The sequence below is a fragment of the Balaenoptera musculus genome, chromosome 20 (genome assembly GCF_009873245.2).
Source record: "Balaenoptera musculus isolate JJ_BM4_2016_0621 chromosome 20, mBalMus1.pri.v3, whole genome shotgun sequence".
In the NCBI taxonomy this organism is placed as follows: Eukaryota; Metazoa; Chordata; class Mammalia; order Artiodactyla; family Balaenopteridae; genus Balaenoptera; species Balaenoptera musculus.
In genome coordinates this window covers 42,469,436-42,493,605 of record NC_045804.1, presented here as the reverse complement: position 1 = coordinate 42,493,605, position 24,170 = coordinate 42,469,436, and the positions used below count along the sequence as shown (strand labels likewise).

Sequence of the window (24,170 nt, the reverse complement as noted above, 5' to 3'; positions counted from 1 at the left end):
GAGGAAGAATAATACTTAGTTTTTGTCAGTGAGTAAGGACTTATGAAGCAAAAAAGTGACAGATGGAAACAAAGGAAATGGTGAACAGTTTTGACCATGTAAAACTTCAAAATCTCTACTTAAAAAAAAAAAAGAGATTAAAAAGAAAAAACTTAAGTATGCTTGCAGCAGATATGAGAAAAGAGTAATATCTTTATCATGAAGAATTCTTATGGATTAATAAGAAAAATGCATCAACAGTAACATGTAGGTCATACTAAGAGTATGTTTTTAAGAGTTCACTAATAAATTCAAAGAAGTTCAAACTGAAAGAATAGTAAGATAATATATTCAACTATCAAATTGGCAAAGATATTTTTTTAAAAATTCAGTGTCAATGTCTTTGGAATTGTGAAGAAAGCAGCTTTTCTAGAAAGCAGTTTTGACATGGATATCAATAGCCTTATGGATGTTTATAGCTTTTGGAATCATAATTCCACTCTTTAGAATTTATCCTAAGGAATTAATGTTCATATGTTTATCATAGCATTATTTTCTATTTAGGTTTTTTTAATTCAGGTATATCTTATCAATAAAGTGCCCAAATTTTAAATGAACAGCTTGATTAAGTTTTACATGTGCATACACCACAAAACATCTCCCAGGTCAAGATACAGGACATTTCCAGCATCCGGAAGGCTCCTCTCAGTCAATACCTGTCCTCACCAAGAGTAACCAGTATTATGACCTCTGTTGCCATAGATTTATTTTGAACTTCACATAACATTATTTATAATAGCAAAAAATTGAAACAGTCTAAAAGTAAATAATGAAGAACTGACTACTTTGTTGGATCTCCATATGATGAAATAATATGAAGCCATTAAAAACGTTTTTGGTACAGAATTTCAGTTTGGGAAGATGAAAAAGTTCTGGAGATGGATGGTGGCGATGGTTGCACAACAATGTGAATGTACTTAATTTCTCTGAACTGTAAACTTTAAAATGGCAGATTTTATGTTATGTATATTTTAACATAATTAAAAAATGTTTTGGGTACTCTAGGTGAAGTTATATAGAGGAATTTTTGCTTTATTTTTGTATCTTTTTGTAAGTCTGAAGTTATTTCAAAATAAAAAGTTACGAGATGTCTTTGGAGAATTTTTAATGCTGAGTAAATCTCAGTATAATATATAGTGAAAAATATATTCAGATCATACTACGTATATAGCATAACCCTAATTTTTTGTGGAGGAGTTGGGATGGGTTATGTCTGTGTATACACACATGTGAATATACATTATCTTTGCATAGATTTGAAAGCCTATGGAGAGATCAAGTGATCCACCAATATATTGATATTGGTTTCATTATTGTGGTGATACTTTACTTTTACCAAACTTCCTGTAATTACCCACATATTCCTTTTACAATTAGAGTAAAGCAAGAAAAATTTTAACTAGAAGAGAAGTTATTAAAAGGGAGAAAAATAAGGACTTCCCTGGTGGCACAGTGGTTAAGAATCCGCCTGCCAGTGCACGGGACACTGGTTCGAGCCCTGATCTGGGAAGATCCCATGTGCCGCAGAGCAGCTAAGCCCGTGCGCCACAACTACTGAGCCCACGTGCCACAACTACTGAAGCCCGTGCGCCTAGAGCCCGTGCTCCGCAACAAGAGAAGCCACCACGATGAGAAGCCCACGCACCGCAACGAAGAGTAGCCCCCGCTCGCCATAACCAGAGAAAAGCCCATGCACAGCAACGAAGACCCAACGCAGCCCAAAAAAATAAAATAAATAAATTTATTTTTTTTTAAATGGGAGAAAAATAAAACTTTTCAAAAATTGGCTTAATGACTTTGAAGATTACTTTCTTTAAGGGTTGTTCTCTTTCTTCATCTCTATCTTCAGTCATATATTTGCCAAGTCTCTTTTCTCCAGGTCTGATTCTAGGTAATGGTCTTTATCTTTTACTGTTTTTCCCCCAATCTTTTATTTTAAAATAATTGTTGATGTACTTTTCATGGACCATCTGTGCTAATAGTGTATTTTTTTCCCCAGGTATTGAATTGAAACACCTTTGTTTGGAATACATGACTCCATGGCTATCAAATCTAGTACGTTTTTGTAAGCACAATGATGATGCCAAAAGACAAAGAGTTACTGCGATTCTTGATAAGCTGATAACAATGACTATAAACGAGAAACAGATGTATCCATCTATTCAAGCAAAAATATGGGGGAGCCTTGGGCAGGTATTGAGTTTGCTCAAATATTTATCTAGTACCTCCTTGGTGCAGATATTTATCTGATACCCACGTTGTACAAAGCACTAAGCTAGGGATGTAGCTGTAGAAAAGACAGTCCCCTCTTTCAAAAAGCATGCAGACACCCACCTAATTCTTGATATGCTTCAGAATTGTAGAAGTCTCATGCATGTCTCAGAGCCAGAGAAACACTAATTATTTTAGCACTCTTCTCCATGGCATAATTACAGTCATCCCACGGAATTCTCAGTGTGTAGAACCCACAGGTGCTGAGGGCCAACTGTACTAAGCCATTTTTTATGTAAGGGACTTGAGCATCCCGGGAATTTGGTATCTGCAGGGAGTCCTGGAACTTATCTCCAAGGCTACCAAGGGATGGCTGCATGTAGAATTTAACTGTAAAAATCTGATGTTGTTTCTAATAAATAGTGCATTAGAGTGTATTCTAGTACCCTATATACCATAGGTGTCAGTAAATGTTTGCTAATGATGTTGTTTGGGCCACCTGCTCTCACTTACAGTTCCAGCATAAGAATGCCAATATTAAAATAGTATAATGTAACTATTTTTTATCTGACAAGAATTATGCTACCATTTCTTCAAGATAATCATTGAAGGAGGTGATACCCTTACTCAATGCTGTGAATCCTCCAAATAATTTTAAATGACCTTGGAGCCATTTTTGTAGCTCTACAAAACATCTCAGTACTTGATGTCATTTCTGTATTTTAAAATAATTGTACTTTATACTGCTCATACATTACTGTCTCAGAAGAGAACAGAGGTGCTTTAAGAGTGAGTGAAAATAGGACTTCCCTGGTGGCTCAGTGGTTAAGAATCCACCTGCCAAATGCAGGGGACATGGGTTCGATCCCTGGTCTGGGAAGATCACACATGCCGCGGAGCATCTAAGCCCGTGCACCACAACTACTGAGCCTGCGCTCTAGAGCCCACCAGCCGCAACTACTGAAGCCTGCGCACCTAGATGCCGTGCTCCACAACAAGAGAAGCCACCGCAATGAGAAGCCTGCGCACCGCAACGAAGAGTGGCCCCTGCTCACCGCAACTAGAGAAAGCCTGCCTGTGCGCAGCAACGAAGACCCGACGCAGCCAAATAAATAAATAAATAAAATAAAATAGTAAAAAAAAAAAAGAGTGAGTGAAAATAATATATGTAGAGATTTAAAATTTTTGAATGCCGGTCTCTGAAGGAATTGAGGGAATATTCTCATCCTTTCCTGGATATTTTATGATAAATTATATTTATTGACAGGTCTGTAAATAAAACCTAGTATTTTGGAGGCCTCAGGTAAAATAGAATTTTCATGTTGACTGGGCTACTCCTTGAACTATTTTTAAGTTAAAAATTAAGTTGACAGAATGGCTAAAACATAAGTTATCTTTCCCTCTTCCACTAGATTACAGACCTCCTTGATGTTGTACTAGACAGTTTCATCAAAACCAGTGCAACGGGTGGCTTGGGATCAATAAAAGCTGAGGTGATGGCAGATACTGCTGTAGCTTTGGCTTCTGGAAATGTGAAATTGGTTTCAAGCAAGGTAATCCCTTTTCCTTTGCCTTCTGGGCTATGGCTTGATGTATCTTTTTATTATCAGGAGGTTTTTTGTTTTATAATGAGTCATTTTAAACTGAAATTTTTTGTGATAAAACTTTTTAACTCCCGTGTTTTTTAAAATTCTGCTTCTTTACAGGTTATTGGAAGGATGTGCAAAATAATTGACAAGACATGCTTATCTCCAACTCCTACTTTAGAGCAACATCTTATGTGGGACGATATTGCTATTCTAGCGCGCTACATGCTGATGCTGTCCTTCAACAATTCCCTTGATGTGGCAGCTCATCTCCCCTACCTCTTCCACGTCGTTACTTTCTTAGTAGCCACAGGGCCACTCTCCCTTAGAGCTTCCACACATGGATTGGTCATTAATATCATTCACTCTCTGTGTACTTGTTCTCAGCTTCATTTTAGTGGTGAGTTCCAGGAAAGCAATTTGTGTTTCACCAGTTCCTTTCTCCATTTTACACGTTTGACACTTGACTGGCATAGATTACCTTATTATTTATTATGGTACCTTAATACCAAGCTGCTTAATCAAGCCTATGTTAATGATATGAAATATAATCAAATCAAAAAGAAAAAGAATGAATTACTTCCATTCCATCTCAAGCCATGGCAAAGATGTTCTGTGCATGTTTGTCATGTAGACTCTAGTAGTTATCACATAAGCTGAAGGCTCAGCACCGGTTGACAGTGTTGCTTTACTAGCACGAATTTGTACGTAAAGGGAGTTATGTAATGAGCATTAAGCTCGTGTATCCAGAGGGTTGGTTTAGGGAGCATTGTTATGTAATTTTGATATGATATTCAAATTATCTAAATTCAAAATGAAATATGGCACTTTAGAATTAAAAAAATAGTATCTTTAAAGTCTTTACTTGTTCCTTTTTTCTTTTACAGAAGAGACCAAGCAAGTTTTGAGACTCAGTTTGACAGAGTTCTCATTACCCAAATTTTACCTGCTGTTTGGCATTAGCAAAGTCAAGTCAGCTGCTGTCATTGCCTTCCGCTCCAGCTACCGGGACAGGTCATTCTCTCCTGGCTCCTATGAGAGGGAGACTTTTGCTTTGACATCCTTGGAAACAGTCACAGAAGCTTTGTTGGAGATCATGGAGGTATAGAAGGCAAAATGATAAGAAACTAAGCTCATTTTTAAAAATCCACTGGTACTGTATAGAAGAAATACTGGTTTATTCTGCTGTTTTGCACTTAATGCTTAAATAAAAACACTCCCATGGAATGTGTTTATTGGTAATATATATGTCACTTATTTAGTGCCATTATAATAAACATTTTTTAATGTTTCTATAAACATTTATATACATAAATATATTCAGAGTATCTTTTTTTTAGGCATGTATGAGAGATATTCCAACATGCAAGTGGCTGGACCAGTGGACAGAACTAGCTCAAAGGTATGTCCCAAATAAATTTAAGTTGCAAAAGTACGTGTACTGTTGAAAAGATAGATACTATTGCATAATCAATATTTTAATTAATTATTTAATATATATAAACACAAAGGTTTTCATAAGCTCTTTGGATCTTTAAATTGCAGATTTGCATTCCAATATAATCCATCCCTGCAACCAAGAGCTCTTGTTGTCTTTGGCTGTATTAGCAAACGAGTGTCTCATGGGCAGATAAAGCAGATTATCCGTATTCTCAGCAAGGTACCTCCTCCTCTCCTCCCAACTATTTGTTGCTCCCAAGTTGTAAAGTATATCTTGAATTTTTCTAAGGGACATTTAAATTTGAATTTAATAAAATATCTTGTATGTTGCTTATTGAATCTTTAAAAAATGGGTTTTGATTATTTTTTTATTGTAATTCTTTGAAGTGAAAAAAACCTCTCTTGAGAGAACCTATCTTAAAAAGAAAATTAAGTATTTCTTTTGGTAGAAGGTACTCTTAATATTTTGTTATAAGCATTTAACTAGATGGTAAGACTAGCCTTATATAAAATTATATATTTGTAATTACCTATAATAATGCCTGACTTCTTATATTAGAATATAATATAGAGATATTTTAAAATAAGAACCCAAATGTGCTTTGAGCTAGCTACCAAAATCACCACAGCACTGGAAATAATTCTCACACTTATTAAATAAGAAATTGTTCCTGAAATAATTCTGAGATTCAGTTTAGGAGTTAATGTTTTATTTCAATGAAAGTAAAATAAAGAATTCTGTTTCCCTAAAAGGCGCTTGAGAGTTGCTTAAAAGGACCTGATACTTACAACAGTCAAGTTCTGATAGAAGCTACAGTAATAGCACTAACCAAATTACAACCACTTCTTAATAAGGTAATTACTGTGCAGAAAATGAGTGCATTCATTTTGGGTATCAGTGTTAAATGTTGTTTTCTTTCAGAATTCAGAAAATAAGATGGATTGAGAAGTTATAAAGAAAGAGCTATAGTTAAAGTAGAACTTCCTGCCTTAAAATTTCGTTGTTTGAAGTATTTACATTAGAGGAAGAATAAGTATGGGCAGTATGTTCTCAAATGCTTGCGTGTTGTCTCATCAGTGCTAAAGGACAGATGGGTATCTATTCTTAATTCTTTTATCCAGTAAGTAATAATTGAGCATCTGCTATGTGCCAAGTACTGTTTTAGGTGCTAGAGATATATAACTGAACAAAGCCAATAAAATTATCTGCCTTCGTGGAACTTTCATTCTAGGGTGAATGTAGAAGTTGAGGAGTGGCTAGATAATAAACAAAGTAATTAAAATACATGATATATTAATTGGTGACCATTATTGTGAAGAAATGTAAAGCTGGGTAAAGTATACCTGATAATCAAAAGTTTGGGTGCTAAGTGAAGGTAATGTTTAAAAGGAATAAGATGATAATAGCCACTGTTTTAGGGTGGTCTGAGATCATCTCAGCTTTGTGACCTCAAGCAGGTCATTTAACATCTGGACATCATGTTTCCACATTGATAAAATGAGTAAAATGGACTAGATGATGGCATAGTATTATCTTCCAACTCTAAAGTTGTATTCTGTGAATTGAGTACAAAGATATGCCAGATTTCAGAGAGATTACTGAGAAATAAATACTTGTATATTCCTGGTATTGAGTTATATGTTCTACAAACATTCTAATCCTAAATTATACAAAATGGTTCTCTCATCTTCACTGTGAGGTTGAAGGTCATTCTGGCGGTCGTGTGCACAGCGGATTGGCGCAGGGAGAAACTGGAGGCAGAAAGAATCTGCATTTAGAATAAAGAAGGTTGGCATGGCACAGTGTTACTAGCAATAAGCAGACGCAAAAGGGACTACTTTGGAAGCATCAACAAAACTTGGTGACCAGGTTTTAGAATAAAGAAGGTTGGCACGGCACAGTGTCATTAGCAATAAGCAGATGCAAAAGGGACTACTTTGGAAGCATCAACAAAACTTGGTGACCGGGTTTTAGAATCCAAGAATAGGGAGCAATCAAAGGAAATGCCAAGGTTCTCAGCCTGGTAACAGTGTCTTTAGTTACACACATGGAATAGAGGAAGAGCTTGCTGATATATTTACCTTCTCCAGAAGAGAAAACATGCATAATTTGCGGGATAACATGGTCCGTTTTATACTGCAGTGCGTTTTGATGAGGCTGTTTGTGGTTCATCTTGCTAACCTGCAGTGCGTCTCCCTTGCCAGGACTCCCCTTTGCATAAAGCCCTCTTTTGGGTAGCTGTGGCCGTGCTGCAGCTCGATGAGGTCAACTTGTATTCAGCGGGCACCGCACTTCTGGAACAAAACCTGCACACCTTAGACAGTCTCCGGATATTCAATGACAAGGTGAACAAGCTTCCACTTGGTATTCCTAAATACCAAGCACATTAGAGCTCCTCCCTCTTTTCTTGTTGTTATCTTTTAAAATCAGAAGAGGTCCATAACTTAAATACGAATTTCTGTAATGCAACTTATTATGAGTATAGTTCCTTACCAGCTCATAAAAACTGTTTAAACTTTGCATATTTTTTATATAAAAATAGCAGAAAACAGTATTTGCCCAATATTAGTAAACAGAATAGGGATAAAAATAGTAATAATAATAGCTACCATGCTAGGCCCTATGCTGTCCAATGCACTGTACACTCAGTTGTAATTTCATAACCCAAAGGTAAAAGTTAGCATTCCCCACCCCCATTTCACTTCACGAAGAAATAATCTAAAAATGAGCTTACTTTTATTGAATTATGGTACTTAATGAAAAATAGGTATAATTAGAAGCAGATAAGGAGTTTGGAGAGTCTAAAGGAAACTTTTGGATACTTAATTGTACTAGTTTTTTGTTTGCTTAATCCCACTTTAAAACATACCATCACCACCCCTCTTAACATTTATCAGCCTTGATTGAGGTTGGATTTTGGTTCACAGAGGACAGTGGAAGGAATATAACAGTAAGAAATTGTATTCCTTTTGTCTTTGGAGAAAAAAAATGGGACGAGTCTAGGAGAAAAGAGAGGAATTTTAAGATAGATGTGTGCATATAACAAGAGATTTGCTTGAAGTGAAATTAACAGAGCTTGTGGGTAGAAAGAAACAGAACCAGAGCATGGTTTTAAGTGTGAAGATACCTCATCTAAAAATTATTCGTTCAGTCTTATGTAGACCCAGAACAGCTGGGGCTCTGGGAAGTATGGAAACAAAATTATAGAGGTAGAAGCTACCTTGAAGTTTATCAGTCAGACCTCCATTTTACAAGATAGAAAAGAACAAAGAAGTCAAGTAACTTGTTCATGTTTGTACATCTGATGTGGGACTAGAACCTCTCTTTCCTAATCCCCATTGCCGTTTTCTGGGGTGGTCTTCGGACAGTGGTGGTCAGAGAGATAGCTACCTATTGGCCATTTCTGTGAATATAAGAATAGTTGTAAGTGAAGTGTTTGTCTAGGAGTATCTGCCTTGGCATTTTCATTGCCAGAATAGCCCATTAGCAGAAGCTAATATTGCCTCCAGTGCCCCAGGATACTAGGAATCAGAGATAATAAAGCCTGTTAAAAGTCACCAGAATGAACGACGAATAAGGTCTGAGAATCTGTTGTATAACCTGGTGACTATAGTTGATAACACTGTAGTGTATAATTGAAATTTGCTAGGAGAATAGAACTTAAATGTTCTCACCAAAAAGGGGGATGGGATATAAATATGTGAGGTGATGGATGTGTTTATTAACTTAATGCGGGGAATCCTTTCACAACGTGTATGTGAGAGGATATACGTTCATCGTTCAAATCATCACATTGCACACTTTAAATATCTTACAATTTTATTTGTCAATTATACCTCAATAAAGCTGAAAATATATATATATAAATTGAACATATAGTAGGTTAATACTTTATATAATATTTATATGATATTCTGCAACTTGCTTTTTTATTTAACAATATAAAGTGAACATCTTTCTAAGCATGTATATATATACACACACACACAAATGTGTGTGTGTATATATATACATTTGTATGTGTGTGTGTATAATTCTTTCTCATGGCTGCAGAGTATTTTACAGTATGCATGAACCACAGTTTATTCAACCATTTGCCCATTAATGAATATTTGATTTGTTTGTCATCTTTTCTATTATAAAAAATGCTCGAAACATCTCTCTACATTTATTTTATAGACTTATGCTTTCCTTTCTTTGAGATAGAAATCTAGACAGACCTGAACATGACCCTAAATACCTTCAGTTTTTGCTTTAAAAAAATCTCTGTGCATAAGGAAATCACAGGGCTTCTTTTTTTAAAAATGCAAATTCCCGGTCCTTATCACCTCTCATGATTCTGAGATGGAACCCAGTACTTTCCACCTTTAAACAAGCATCATCAGTGACTTTAAAGCAGGTATTCCTGGTACCACACTTTAGGAAACATTGACGTATGTGCACTGCCATGTGTAAAACAGATAGCTGGTGGGAACCTGCTGTATAGTGCAGGGACCTCAGCTCCGTGCTCTGTTTCGATGTAGATGGGTGGGATGGGGGTGGGGGTGGGGAGGTCCAAGAGGGAGGGTATATATGTATACATATAGCTGATTCACTTCCTTGTACAACAGAAACTAACACACTGTAAAGCAACTATACCCCAATCTAAAAAAAAATCTTAATTTAGAGGTCAAGTTACACCGCATTTTTGAGTTTCAATTTCCTTGTTTTCCCACACCAGAATGTCACATCCACCAGGGCGAGTAGTTTTTGTCTGTTTGGTTCACTGACGTACTTGCAGAGCCTAGAACCATGCCTGGCACATCAAAAACATGTGATGAGTATTTGATAAGTAAAAGAATGAATGAATGAATCTGTCAATCCGTAAAGTGGAGCTAATACCTATTACATAGAATTGCTTTAAGGTTTCAATACAATAATGTATCTAACACTTGTATACGGCAGGCACTCAGTAAATATGAACTCTCTTCATTCTCTTGAATTTCCAGTCATCATAGTACACAAAGTGCCAGCTACAGTTCAGTGCATGGTCTTATTTAAAATAACAATAATTTTAGTTTTTAAAAAGTCACCAGGATATAAATTGACAGTCACTTACTTTGCATTGTAAATCAAAGCTGTTTTATCTTCCATCACCTTATTAGTTATATGCTTAACTATCTTGCACTAATTTATTTGCAGTACCTTAAATGTTCTGTGGTTTTCTGTAGTCACCTGAAAATAATTTCTCTCAACCTGAAAGGAGTATTTACCTTGTCATAGCTGTTGAACACAAACAAAAACCAATAAGTGATCCTTCCTTTGTGAACCCCATCAGCCATCTCATGATTATTTTTTAATAGAGTCCAGAGGAAGTATTCATGGCGATCCGGAATCCTCTGGAATGGCACTGCAAACAAATGGATCATTTTGTTGGACTCAATTTCAACTCTAACTTTAACTTCGCACTGGTTGGACACCTCTTAAAAGGTAGAGGCCTTATGTCAGAATATTTTTATGAAATGGTGTCGAGAAGCCAGAAGTAACTGAAATGATTGAGTGCTTGAAATAATTTGGCTCATGTGTCTCACTTTAAACGCAACTGTATGTCTTATTGAGTTATGTTTTGTTCAGTATATATTTTAATAGAACCTAATTTCCACATCAAATATCAAATTTCCTTTAAAAAGCAAAGGAGTTGATTCTTATAAAATTTCTAAGTACTGAACTTTCTAATAGCTGTTTTATTAATTAATGCTACTTATTGATAAGTATCTTTTTGATTATCAAAATAAGATAGACTGCAAATCAATAAATGTTATTTGAGTAACTCATGTTAGAAAATGTTATGTTAGAGATTTGACCACAGATTTTCTTAACTTGTTACTAATTTACTGTTGATCAATCCTGTTGTCACATACCATAGACCCTCACCCTTCTGGTGCCCCATCCTCCCACCTCCGCATTTCTGCATTGCTTGTAGCAGTGATCTCCAGCTCTTCCTCAGAGCCAGCTTGTTCACTCCCTCACCTGACTTTACTCCCTACTGGTGACTTCGCTGAGTGTTAGTTTTGGTTTATTAATGTGGGGCAGTCATGGCCCAAGACTGCAGTTAACAGGAACGGCAAATGGGGTGAGTCAGAAGCAAAAACAGTGTAAAGTATGGCCTGGGATAAGGAGCTGGTGTGAATTGCTGGCTTTAGATTTGGCCAAAATTAGAGACTCAAACTAGAGCTTGAATCTGCAGTTAGGTATCAATTTAAATGATTGTTAAGCTTGAGGGATCATAGAGGTTCCCCCAGTTTTTAACCAAATATATATATACACCTACCATTGTGAATGTATACATTTGATTTCACCACCTTATGAAATTTCTGCAAAAAATATTGACAGTTTTAATCTCTAAAGTGAATAGGCATTGCTCAAAAGATACTACATTTACTACAGGATACCAAGAAGATAGATTGCAACTAGGCTGATAAAATGCTTGTTTATTCTATATTTCTAGAAGAATACCAAATATTTTCAATGTACAAATCCCCTATTTTAAATGGAGTAGCATTAGTGATTAAAAGTTGTCCAGAGATCAAGCTTACCCTCTAATCAACTGGATTCTTTGGGCTCTGAGAGCTTATACTCCCTATATCATAAGACTTTTTTCTTTAATTAAAAAAAAAATTTAAGTGATAGAACCCTATTTTCAAAGCATATCTTAAGGCAAACTACACTAAATAGGTTTTTAAAAATTCCTTGTGCTGCTTTAGGGAATAGAAGATCTGAAACGCCATCATCTTCTAATTTTCCTCTCCCTGAGGTACCTTCGAGTTCCAGGGAACATTATTCTATTCTATACATTTTTGGTGCTTAATCCTATAGGTAATTAATTAACTATTCACATATGTATATATTTTACCTTCCCAAATGGCTATTCCCCTTACATACTTCCTTTCCTTGCAAAGTTGCTAGTCACAGAATAAGAATTCAACAGATACTTGATGAAAGAATGAATTAACTTCTTGTTTGTTTTTATTTTTTGTAGGATACAGGCATCCTTCACCTGCCATTGTTGCAAGAACGGTCAGAATTTTGCATACACTACTAACTCTGGTTAATAAACATAGAAATTGTGACAAATTTGAGGTGAATACACAGAGCGTGGCTTACTTGGCAGGTAAAAACACAAAATAGACAAAATTAATCTTACCACAGCTATATCTAAGGACCATGAAAAAGGTACAGACACCTCTGGGTCCTTCCGCTGGTTGCTTGGCAGGGTAAAGAGTTCACAGTTCAGTCCTGTGGCATTGGTTAAAATTTGGAAAGTTTTGCCAAAACATTTTTCCTTACAGAAGAATTTGCATTAATATGTGAAATGTGTTCCCTTAGTCATCTTTGGTTCAAGACACCACGTGGCTCCCTGTTGTCTGTCATAAAATCTAGAAGCCTCAGCCTAGCATCCTGGGCCCTTAAGCAGCCCTCCTGATTCTGTCCCCTTTCTCTAATTTCATAGGCCTCATTTTTTATTACCTCTCCAAATGGATGGGCTATTTTAAGCTAATCTACTTGCCATCTCCTAGAAGTGCCTTTATGCTTCTTTAATATTCATTCCTGATGCCCTTTGTTTTACCTAGACTGTCTGCCCATCCCCACCATTCCATTATACCGTCCCTATCTGCTCTTATCTGATTTGTGTTTCTCCTCTCAACAACACTTAGCACTTATGTATAACACAGTTCTTGAACATCGTTGTTTGTTGGAAAGTGCTGATTCCCAGTTTAGCAGACTTCAGTTTGTGGCAACTTTTTTGTTTGAATTATTTGACCTTGAGCAAATCATTTAACATTTCAGAGTATTTTTCTAAGAAATGGACCTTATAGTCCTGCCCTGCCTACCTTTTGTGTTTGTTGAGGTCCAGTGTTTATTAAAGCACTTGACTAATATAAGGTGCTATTTAAATCTCTTTGTAAGTTTCATGTTTACATGCAGTCTTCCAAAACAGACTATAAACGCTTTAACATAAACAAGTCTGTCCTAAGTGTTTTATATCCTTAAACTTCATACTCTCATGTTTACCAGCTATTATTCTCTTCAGGAGGTTGTAAGAAGTATATCCTAATTTAAGTCACACTTGTGATTTATTAAATTTTTAAATCTTCCTTCTTTTTCCTTTTAGCTTTACTTACAGTGTCTGAGGAGGTTCGAAGTCGCTGTAGCCTAAAACATAGAAAGTCTCTTCTTCTTACTGATATTTCAATGGAAAATATTCCTATGGATACATATCCCATTCATCATGGTGACCCTAGCTATAGGTAAATGGACTTCTTCTCCCACAATTTCATAATTACAATCAGGTTTCAATATTCCATGCCAATGGAGGCAAGCAGCAGAGTAATCCAGAAGGTAATATAGAAGGGACTCTAAAGATAACCTAGGAAGAGTGTGTAAATCAAAACTCATTTTATAAATGTACAGTATTTTATGTGTGTTAGTTGAAGGAAAGTTCTTCTAATCTAATTGTGCTAATTAGTTAACATTAGTTTGCCTCTTTTTAAGCACAAATCAGTTGAATAATGAAAAGAGATGATCTTGAAAGTATCGGATTGCAGGAAAAGGCCTAGGAAAACCTGATGTGAAATATAAGCAACATTACATGCTTCATGATAGAAAACTAAGCTATACAGATTTGTAAAAAGATACACATGCCAACATATTTATTGTATTTACTCATATCACACTAAAGTTACTAAAAAGTTTTCTATAGTACAGATTTAGATGTTAAGATAATCAAATTATATCCTGTTGTATGTTGCTTTGAGTGGTATATTTTTCACTAAAACATAGAGAAATTACATGAAAATAGCATCATTTGGAGTTTTTTTATATTTTCAGTTAAACAAAGATACCTTTAAGTTTTAGGTACAGTGTTGAACATGGGAAAATAATCTTGTGTTTGTAGTGCTTATATCATAAAATTTATCAACATCCCACTTTTTGATAAAAAGCCCTCAGCAATTTCCAGCTGAGATGTTAACAATGTATGCAAAAGCTTTCCAGGCATACTTGGCTTTCAGTAGTCTTACTCTTCAGTCATTCCTATGATTATATTTCTTTGAGATATGCCCTTTTTGTTATGAAAAGGAGAAAGTGAGTTTGACTCTGTTCCCCCTTGGTTTTTAAACCAGGGATACAATTGCTTATTTAGACTTGATTCTCCCTGATTAAAAAATCAATGCAGTACAGTTCAGTTGAGCATTTGTTGAGTACCTACTGTGTATAAGATGTCATGGCAAGAAAGTGGATACTTCCTGGGGATAGATTAAGAGTTTGTACCCTAAAGAGCTTTAAAGTACAGTTTTAAAATTACTTGATCTCTGCCATTGGGAAATACAATAGCCAATTAGAAGGGCCAGCAGTGGTTGTATTTGTCATCATGTTTATTGATTCTTCTCAACTGTTTTAATCTCTCAGGACACTAAAGGAGAATCAGCCATGGTCCTCTCCCAAAGGTTCTGAAGGGTACCTTGCAGCCAGCTATCCACCTGCGGGCCAGACCAGTCCCCGAGCCAGGAAATCCATGAGCTTGGACATGGGGCAGCCTTCTCAGGCCAACACGAAGAAGTTGCTTGGTTAGTTTATCTAAATTATGTAGAAAGTTTTAGAATTCTTTTCAAAAATGGTCAGATACTTTCACTCCTGGAAAATTATTTGAAGCTGTTCACGATTATCAAAATTTCCTGGTTTTGATGTAGCAAAGTCTTTGATGCCAATTATGAGAGAGTTTGATAGATCAGTTAAGCCATATCAGTTAAGATAGAGGAATGAGAATGAGATCTTGAAACAGTTTTGGGGGGATTCTTAGACTAAATATTGTGGCTCTACTTGTTTTATTCTGCCTTGGCCAGGCAGAAGGGAAATGGGAGTAGGAGAGACATTAGATACTCAACAGAAAAGGAGGAGTCTTGCAGCATTCAGATGCAGGGCCTTTAACAATATATTTCCCAAAATTACCCTCTGAGGGCAGAATACATGAATATGCTATGAAGCTATAATAATACTATTTGCCATCTTTTCTTTAAAAAGACAAACAGGTAAGAGTTTTTGATTACTGTAAGAAGATAGGGTTCTTGGAAGTTAAAATTGCTTGGTTACATCAACATTTGACCATGAGAAATATACCTGAAATGCTGTGAGACCCTTTTTCCCTTTTCAAAAACTGAAGTAAATAACGAGAGAGCCCACTGATCCCACCTCACCACAGATTGAATGCAAAGGTGCTCTTACACAACTTTGGCTAAAGAAGTATAAAATAAATAACCTGCCAATAAACCATGAGAGAAATTGAAACCATGAATGTTAATCACTATTACTAGTCACATAGGACTGTTATCTTTTTTTTATTTATTTTATTTATTTATTTTTGGCTGCATTGGGTCTTTGTTGCTATGCGCAGGCTTTCTCTAGTTGTGGTGAGCGGGGGCTACTCTTCGTTGAGGTGCACAGGCTTGTCATTGCGGTGGCTTCTCTTGTTGCGGAGCACGGGCTCTAGGCGTGCGGGCTTCAGTAATTGCAGCACATGGGCTCAGTAGTTGTGGCACACGGGCTTAGTTGCTCCGCAGCATGTGGGATCTTCCCGGACCAGGGCTCGAACCCGTGTCCCCTGCATTGGCAGGCGGATTCTTAACCACTGCGCCACCAGGGAAGTCCCAAGGACTGTTATCTTTTGTTTGAGTTCCTTTCTCTTTATACTTTTCCATAAATAATGTTCTAGGAGTTTCCTGGTTACTTTGTGTTTTGTGATTCTGAGTTTTCATGCCAAGGAAGTTGTAAATGAAAAACTAACTTCAGAGAAAATGCAATATTGAATTCATTCAACCCATGTGATAGACGAAAAAGTTACAGCCTTTGCCCTGGAGGAGCTCATAGTTTGGTGGCTAAGACTTATAATCAGACAATTGCAACAGCATCCCCAGGTGCCATTAAAGTAAGGAAATTAGGAAAAGCTACAGAGAGGAGGTAACATTTGAACCGGATCTTGAAAATTTAATACATGCTTGCCTGGTAGGCACAGGGTAAGGAAGGCATGTATTCAAGAGAGGGGGGAAATAGCATAAATAAAGCAAAGTCAGGAAAAGCACTGGGGTACGAAATGAGGCTAGAGAAGAATTGCAACTAGTTTGTGGGAGACTTTGTGCCATGTTAAGAGATTTAGCCTTATCATGTATCCAGCAGGGATCTTTAAGTAGGGGAGAGACGTTACAAAATTTTATTCTTAGGAAAGGTTTTTGGCTACAATATGGAGAAATAGGAAGAGTTTTTTCGCAAGGGAATCATTTAAGAGATCGTTACAGCGGTCCAAGCAAAAAATGGTGTAGGCCTGCACTAAGGCAGGAGCAGTGGGACAATGGAGAAAAGGAATCAGGTGTGGGACTTAGTGCCTGACTCTTTGGGCCAGGTGGGGAGGGAGAAGGCAGTGAAGGATGTCAGAAATTTCTGGCTTCAAAAACTGGCTGGGGGCTTCCCTGGTGGCGCAGTGGTTGAGAGTCTGCCTGCCAATGCAGGGGACACGGGTTCGAGCCCTGGTCTGGGAGGATCCCACATGCCGCGGAGCAACTAGGCCCGTGAGCCACAACTACTGAGCCTGCGCGTCTGGAGCCTGTGCCCCGCAACAAGAGAGGCCGTGATAGTGAAAGGCCCGCGCACCGCGATGAAGAGTGGCCCCCGCTTGCCGCAACTAGAGAAAGCCCTCGCACGAAATGAAGACCCAACACAGCCAAAAATAAATAAATAAATAAATAATCCTTCCCTCTACTTTAAAAAAAAAAAAAAAAAAATGGCTGGATAGTGATTCCATTCACAGAGATCAAGACTAATATATTTATAGTACAAGATAAATTTAGGTTGGTTGATATTATATTTGAGATCCCTTCAGGATTCTTGGCGTGTATATGTAAGAGATAAATGAGAACATACATCTGGAGTTCAGGAAGAGAGAAGTGGACAAGTGGCACATTTAGAATTGATTAGTTCATTAGACAGCTGAAGCTATGGCAGTGGAAGGAGATCTCCCAGGAAGAATGCAGAGTGTAAAGTAAAAAAGGAAGAATGAGAAAAGTAAGAAAACTAAACATAGAGAGTGGTGTCCTGATCTCATGCAGTATGAAAGCACGAATTGTTTTTTTTTTTTTTTTGGCTGTGTTGGATCTTCGTTTCTGTGCGAGGGCTTTCTCTAGTTGCAGCAAGCGGGGGCCACTCTTCATCACGATGCGCGGGCCTCTCACTGTCGCGGCCCCTCCTGTTGCGGAGCACAAGCTCCAGACGCGCAGGCTCAGTAGTTGTGGCTCATGGGCCCATTTGCTCCGCGGCATGTGGGATCGTCCAGACCAGGGCTCAAACCCGTGTCCCCTGCATTGGCAGGCAGACTCCCAACCACTGCACCACCAGGGAAGCCCGCACGAATTGGTTTTTAGGAAATTTGATATTTAAAGTCTGGTCACTAACTGGATGCCTAGCCTTGCAACTTCAGGCTAATCTCTTAACTGCTCATGGCTTCCTCAGTTTACAGGTACAGGAAATGAAGAGGTTGGACTAGATTCTTTTGGGCTGTTAAATTATTTGACCTTGATTTTTATGACTATTGTGAATAATTATTAGTATTAAAACTTGAGGTTAATAGAACATTAAATTTCTCAAGTGTTCAAATTGTCATATGTAATTATAGTGGCTTCAGTTCTGGCTTTTAAAAAATAATACTGTCAAAAGTATTCCAGATTTGCTGTTAGAGCTGTACCAAGAAGAATAAGAGAAGTTCTTAGAATATAAAGAACAGAAATATATAAGTTCCAAATAATCCAGTTTCAGTACTTTTACTTTAAGAGACAGGTATTTAACATTGGTATAATACATGATTAGAGAAACTCAAAGCCAAGTGGGAAACGGTACTGCTTGCTATTTTTGAAGCATCTCCCAGTGTATCTATTATTTAGTACTTTTAGGCATGCACATCCTTTTTTCAAAGCCTGAAGAACTAAAACTTTGATTTTGTCTACTTTTAGAAATTCTTCATAGGTTAATGACTCATTCTTGGCACCAGCAGAATGCCTTAAATTGAAAAAAGGCTGTTCAGACATAGTTGATCTTTGCTACTAAACAGCACATATCTCTGTATTTATTATCAAATATTGTACTTGTTGGTGGAGTTTGGTTTACCTCCAGTGTAGTGCATGTAATCTCAATTTAATTTGGACCAATAAGGCACATCCTGTCCTGAAACAGAACAGCTGTGTGGCCAAAATTCCTTGAGAAGACGGAAAAAAACAGGAGAGGAGAGGAACTCTGCCCCAGGGATATGTTTGAGCTTTCTTTGGGTCCTTAAGTGAAAACTTAAACACTTTATGCCCAAACATTTTCTTTTTAGTATATTCCTATTCACAGACACTGTGGTTAATGAACTTCCATATTCTGTAACTTTTGTTTATAGGAACAAGGAAAAGTTTTGATCACTTGATATCAGACACAAAGGCTCCTAAAAGGCAAGAAATGGAATCAGGGATCACAACACCCCCCAAAATGAGGAGAGTAGCAGAAACTGATTATGAAATGGGTGAGAAACAAAGTTAATAATTAATCTAGATCATTGAAAGTAAGGAGGGAGAGTACATTAAAGCCATATTTGCTTTCCAGCCATTTCTTAGTATCATTAGGATAAAATATAGAAACATTTGCTCTTTTTCAAAAGACAAAGACAAGCTATACAGTCCTTAAAATGACAGATATCCTGAAACCTGTGTAGAAAGTAATCATACATATGATATACAACATTGTATACAGCTAGCCAGAACTTTTGTATAGGTGAATAGTAACTTTGTATGATATTTTTGTTGATATTTTAAGTGTCTGTTAAAAAGCTATCGAATTTTAGAAGTGACATTAAAATATGTTAGGTGAAGTAGTATCTAGTGTGTTATATTTGATTAATATAGCTGATTGTGTTAATCCATATCTTACCACAGAAACTCAAAGGATTTCCTCATCACAACAGCACCCACATTTACGTAAAGTTTCAGTGTCTGAATCAAATGTTCTCTTAGATGAAGAAGTACTTACTGATCCGAAGATCCAAGCACTTCTTCTTACTGTTCTGGTAATATTTTTTGCTTTTTGTGGGGGGTTTTTTCCAGTCTACTCTTAGAAGGCCCTTAAATATTAAAAACATGAAAGGAAGGCCAAATTCTGCTTCTCACCGAAACAGGTAACAATTCAGCCACAAAGTAAAATGTTTTTTGTTTACTTTTTTTTTAGGCTACGCTGGTGAAATACACCACGGATGAGTTTGATCAACGAATTCTTTATGAATACTTAGCAGAAGCTAGTGTTGTTTTCCCCAAAGTTTTTCCTGTTGTGTAAGTATCTCCACTTGTGTTTAACTTTTGTATCTGTCTTGAAGTCAAATGTTTTATAAAAGCTTAGGAAAAGTATCACCCAGTAGTGTTCACTGGTTGTGGAGAGGGGAACGTGAAGTAGTGTGATAGTAAAAAAAAAAAGTAGTGTGGTAGTGATTTTTAGTTTAGAGACAGTGGGTTTAATGGGACCTAGGACTAGTTTTGGCCTGCCGATCGGAAAAAACATTTTTTTTTTTTTTTATTCAAACAGAAAGTCACAAAAATTATAATCATCCCCATCAGTTCACTCAGTCCCATGTAATTAATTTTTTTTCATCTTGATCTTTTATTAGCACTTTTATGAATTCATCAGTTTTCCATTAGAGTTCTGAAAATGCTTATTCATTCAGTTCAGCAGTATAGTCAGTTACCAGAAACCTGTACTTGTCAGAGTGGGAAAAACATTTTTTTATCTTGTGATTTTCTTACATTGTTCATTGTGATGAGCATTGTTTATTTCCTCACTTAGGAGAAAGCTGTTAGATTGCTATATTTAAATCAGCATACCTGTTCTGTTTTCTTTTTCAGTAGAGCTTTTGTTTTTAATCCACAGCTGCGTGAAAACAAAATTGACTTCTTATTTGGGAGATGAATTTTATTCTCTCTTAAGGGCTAAAATCATATTAGCCTCAAAGTGTTCAAATCTAGATAACCCAAAGAAACTTGGGAAACTCTATTCCTAATCTAGGCCTTCTATGTAGTATCATTATTTCTTTGTTTTTGTTTAATCTTATTTATAAATTTCAGAATTTTATATACTTGGCTCTTGGTTATTTTTATTAATGGGGTATAGCTGGGTTAGAAATAGTTAATTTCCTCAGAAGTTTGAATTTGATCATATATTCCACCCCCTCCAAGCTAATTTTGCTTTCCTCATTCGATCTGATTCAGCATTTGTTAAACACTGATTAATATTAAATTTAGTTTTAACTCCTGGGTACATATCAATAATCAGCAGAAAGAGATGGTCCTAAAGCATGCTGAGTGGCAGACAGAAGCCAACCTTGTCTTGAGCAAATAATCACCACATATAGTTAAGCATGTTTATATGACAGTGCTTAGTTAGGTGCTTTTACCATATTTTCCTAATGACTTAAACACAAAAGACAAAACAAAAAAGCAAATACACACGTTCATTAGAGAAAAATTGGAAAAGCACTCGTCACCCTTCATTTTTATCATACTGTTCTAGGGAAAAATATTTTCCAGTATATATTTTCATTTAATTTTCCTTTAAAATGTTCCTCTGTTGACTTTTATTTTTTTAGGCACAATTTGTTGGACTCTAAGATCAACACCCTGTTGTCATTGTGCCAAGATCCAAATTTGTTAAATCCAATCCATGGGATTGTGCAAAGTGTGGTGTACCATGAAGAATCCCCACCACAGTACCAAACATCTTACCTGCAAAGTAAATAAACGTATCGGGAGGAGGATGGTTGATGAACTTGAAACATGTGTGCTGTTAAAGAATGCACTGGCTGAAGAATTCCTTATGAGGAATAGGCTTGTTCACACCTCTCTAATATGCCATTTTCTGACTTTTAATTATGTGTTCAGTACAATAAGTGGTTGACAACTTTTTAACTAAAATATGGTTTTATACTGGGTATATTTTCAGTGAGTTTTAGTCTACTTTGACACTCATTCTAAAAAAAAAAAGTTTTCACTGTGTGTGGGGGTTTTATATATCATCAACTATATAATTTCTGTTAAGACTGAAAGAGTGTCATGCTTGCTGTAAGAGTAACATTTGATTTGTTGCAGGTTTTGGTTTTAATGGCCTATGGCGGTTTGCAGGACCCTTTTCAAAGGTAAGAAAATATCTTTTTCTCTATTGACAAAATGAAAGTTTTATTTATATTACTGTTCCTGCTTTAAGACAATATGTTGAAAACCAGAATGATTCACAAAAAACACATATATTATTTTTATTAAAAGTTTTCTACCACAAGATTCTTTCCAAGAGGCAACACCTTTAATATGTTTATATACTAGCTTTTACAAAAAAAAAAAAATTCAACTAAATTTATGCTTGACTTTTCAGAAACGTATGATAAACCTCTGTAAACTTTCTGCCCTCGGTCCCTCATGTAATTGATGATCTTAATGCACACATTTAGGTATCTTGTGATTAGGAAGGAGCATTACATATGTTTAAAATCTACCTCATGACCTAAAATTAATATAATGTTATATGTCAGTTAAACCTCAATTTTAAAAATTACATAATGAAAAAGAAATTTACCTCAAGAAAACATTTTTCCTTCCAACCTGTTGCATTAGATTCACTCTTCCCTGAATATATCCTCATTTGCTCCATTCAGTTTGTTCTTTGATTGGTGTTAGTTGATATAGTGCTACATAAATGTGTATTTAATTATTCTCTCTGTATATGGTCTCTCTCCAAATTGATTGAGGTTCCTTGAAGGCAGGACTTCTTTTTCTTCCCCTAGTGCAGTGTTCTAGAGATAGGGGTGCTAAATCAATACGAATTGCATAAATCTTGTTCTAATTTTAACAGTTGAGTACTTAGTTTTGTTTTGTTTAGTTATTACTGCATATCTCTTGATATGCAAAGGCTGTCATTTAAAAAATGGGCCTGAAGTCACAGAAATAAGTATATCATGCGGGAACTTTTGTAGTTTGATTGCCAGTAACTCTCCGAGCCCTTCACAGTATTTAGTTAGTTGAATCTCTACATGGCAGCTGGAATGATGCTCTGCTCATTTTCTCAGTTTTGGAAAATAGACTAGACATCATTCCTGATGATTGGATTGTCTCAGAATTAATTCAGTCTTTGTGCATGGCCTTCAGTAATCACAGGTTCATCTGGAAGCTGTAAGTGTTAGCTGAATAAAATTCCCAGTTGTAAGTCCCATGGTAGTCTACAAATATTATTGCACCCCCTTTTTTTTTAATGATCTGTAGTACAAAGGAAGAAAAATAGTAAATTAAGCCCAAAACAAAAATTGAATTTATCTTTTTTGGCTTCAAGGGGGATTTACAAAAAAAGAAAAAAGAACAGAGCTAAAATAATGTCCTATTTTCCATTACAGCAAACACAAATCCCAGACTATGCTGAGCTTATTGTTAAGTTTCTTGATGCCTTGATTGACACGTATTTGCCTGGAATTGATGAAGAAACCAGTGAGGAGTCCCTCCTGACACCCACATCTCCTTATCCTCCTGCAGTGCAGAGCCAGCTTAGTATTACTGCTAACCTTAACCTTTCTAATTCCATGACCTCACTTGCAACTTCCCAGCATTCCCCAGGTCAGTAAATGTAATCTTTATATAAATTTGAGCAATAATATTACTATACCAACATTAGGAATTCCCTTGTTATCAGTTTATAGCAGATTTTGCTCCTTTTTATCATGAAATTCATCTCACATTTCGTCTTTACCTTGTAGCTGATTTGAATTTTGGTTTCTGTAAAGCTGTCTACTTTCAAACAGTTATACAAAGATAGTGAAATGTTTAGAGTGTTCACATAGTGTTCCAAGGTTGATAAGTTTTTAGAGTTTAGGCAGGAAGAGTAACCTAAGGTATATGACCCTGTAAGTGAACAGAATTATAATTCCCTTACTAGATATACTAACCTTGCCCTAGTGTTTCTGTGTCTCTGATACAGCATACTGTATCCCAAAAATAAACAAAATATAGTAGTGCCCCTTTTCCCTGCTGCCAGCAACAACCTGAAAATCTAGGAGTAAATAAACAACCAGACAAAAATGCCACCTCAAAAAAATAACATCTTAAAGCCCATAAGCATATTCCTGACTCTGGAGTCACTCTTAGGTCCAAGTGGGGAAAGTATGCCCATTCAACATGCAACTAAGAGGCAGATAAACTGAGAAATAACAGCTAATAGCTCGGGTGGGGCTGAGATAAACAAGATGGCAGAAATGGCAAGCGTACAGAACTCTTGGGCTTTTTCAGTGACAAAGAGGATGATTTCTTATGACTCTGGTCAAACCCTGGAGGTGTTATTCAGTTCATTACAGAACTGACGCCATTGTGTATTTATGATGACAGTGGGTAATGAAGGAAAGCTTCCGTTGTGGTCGTGTATTCTATTCAGAAAGATATCTTTCTAAAATGGTTAAAATTAAAAAGGTTTTGTGTTTAAAGTTTCATTATCTGAAAAGTTTACTTATGAAACACCTCATGCTATAAGGAAAAGTTATCAATATTAGATGTAGTCAAGTGTTAGCATGGATTTTCTTTTAAAAAGCCAAATGATGCATTATAACTATTTTGTGATGTTTAAGATCCATAAATAGAATTCCCAGTTTATAATCTCAGTTTTGCATGAATGTTTAAACATATATAGTTTTGAAGGTTCTGAAGAACTTGGCAAATCTAATACCCAATTCATATTATAAACCATTATATTAAATAACTATATTCATCTATTAAGCTTTGGTCAACAACAAAGCCTTCGTCAGCAGAGGAAACAAATTGTTTAAT

General features: G+C 36.2%; 1 protein-coding gene across 4 annotated transcripts in view; it reads left to right on the top strand.

Annotated features, from left to right (window-relative positions):
• Positions 1–24,170, top strand: part of NF1 (neurofibromin 1) — a 261,374-nt gene that overhangs the window by 223,044 nt on the left and 14,160 nt on the right. For all 4 annotated transcript variants that reach the window (XM_036837703.1, XM_036837701.1, XM_036837704.1 and 1 more), the window contains 18 exons: positions 2,039–2,232; positions 3,663–3,803; positions 3,957–4,236; positions 4,724–4,938; positions 5,177–5,238; positions 5,382–5,496; positions 6,030–6,131; positions 7,482–7,622; positions 10,620–10,746; positions 12,296–12,427; positions 13,430–13,565; positions 14,725–14,882; positions 18,734–18,856; positions 19,266–19,396; positions 19,555–19,655; positions 20,963–21,105; positions 21,462–21,508; positions 22,754–22,970. In XM_036837703.1, coding sequence (XP_036693598.1) covers positions 2,039–2,232; positions 3,663–3,803; positions 3,957–4,236; positions 4,724–4,938; positions 5,177–5,238; positions 5,382–5,496; positions 6,030–6,131; positions 7,482–7,622; positions 10,620–10,746; positions 12,296–12,427; positions 13,430–13,565; positions 14,725–14,882; positions 18,734–18,856; positions 19,266–19,396; positions 19,555–19,655; positions 20,963–21,105; positions 21,462–21,508; positions 22,754–22,970 — 2,565 coding nt within the window. The remainder of the gene's footprint in view (positions 1–2,038; positions 2,233–3,662; positions 3,804–3,956; positions 4,237–4,723; positions 4,939–5,176; positions 5,239–5,381; positions 5,497–6,029; positions 6,132–7,481; positions 7,623–10,619; positions 10,747–12,295; positions 12,428–13,429; positions 13,566–14,724; positions 14,883–18,733; positions 18,857–19,265; positions 19,397–19,554; positions 19,656–20,962; positions 21,106–21,461; positions 21,509–22,753; positions 22,971–24,170) is intronic.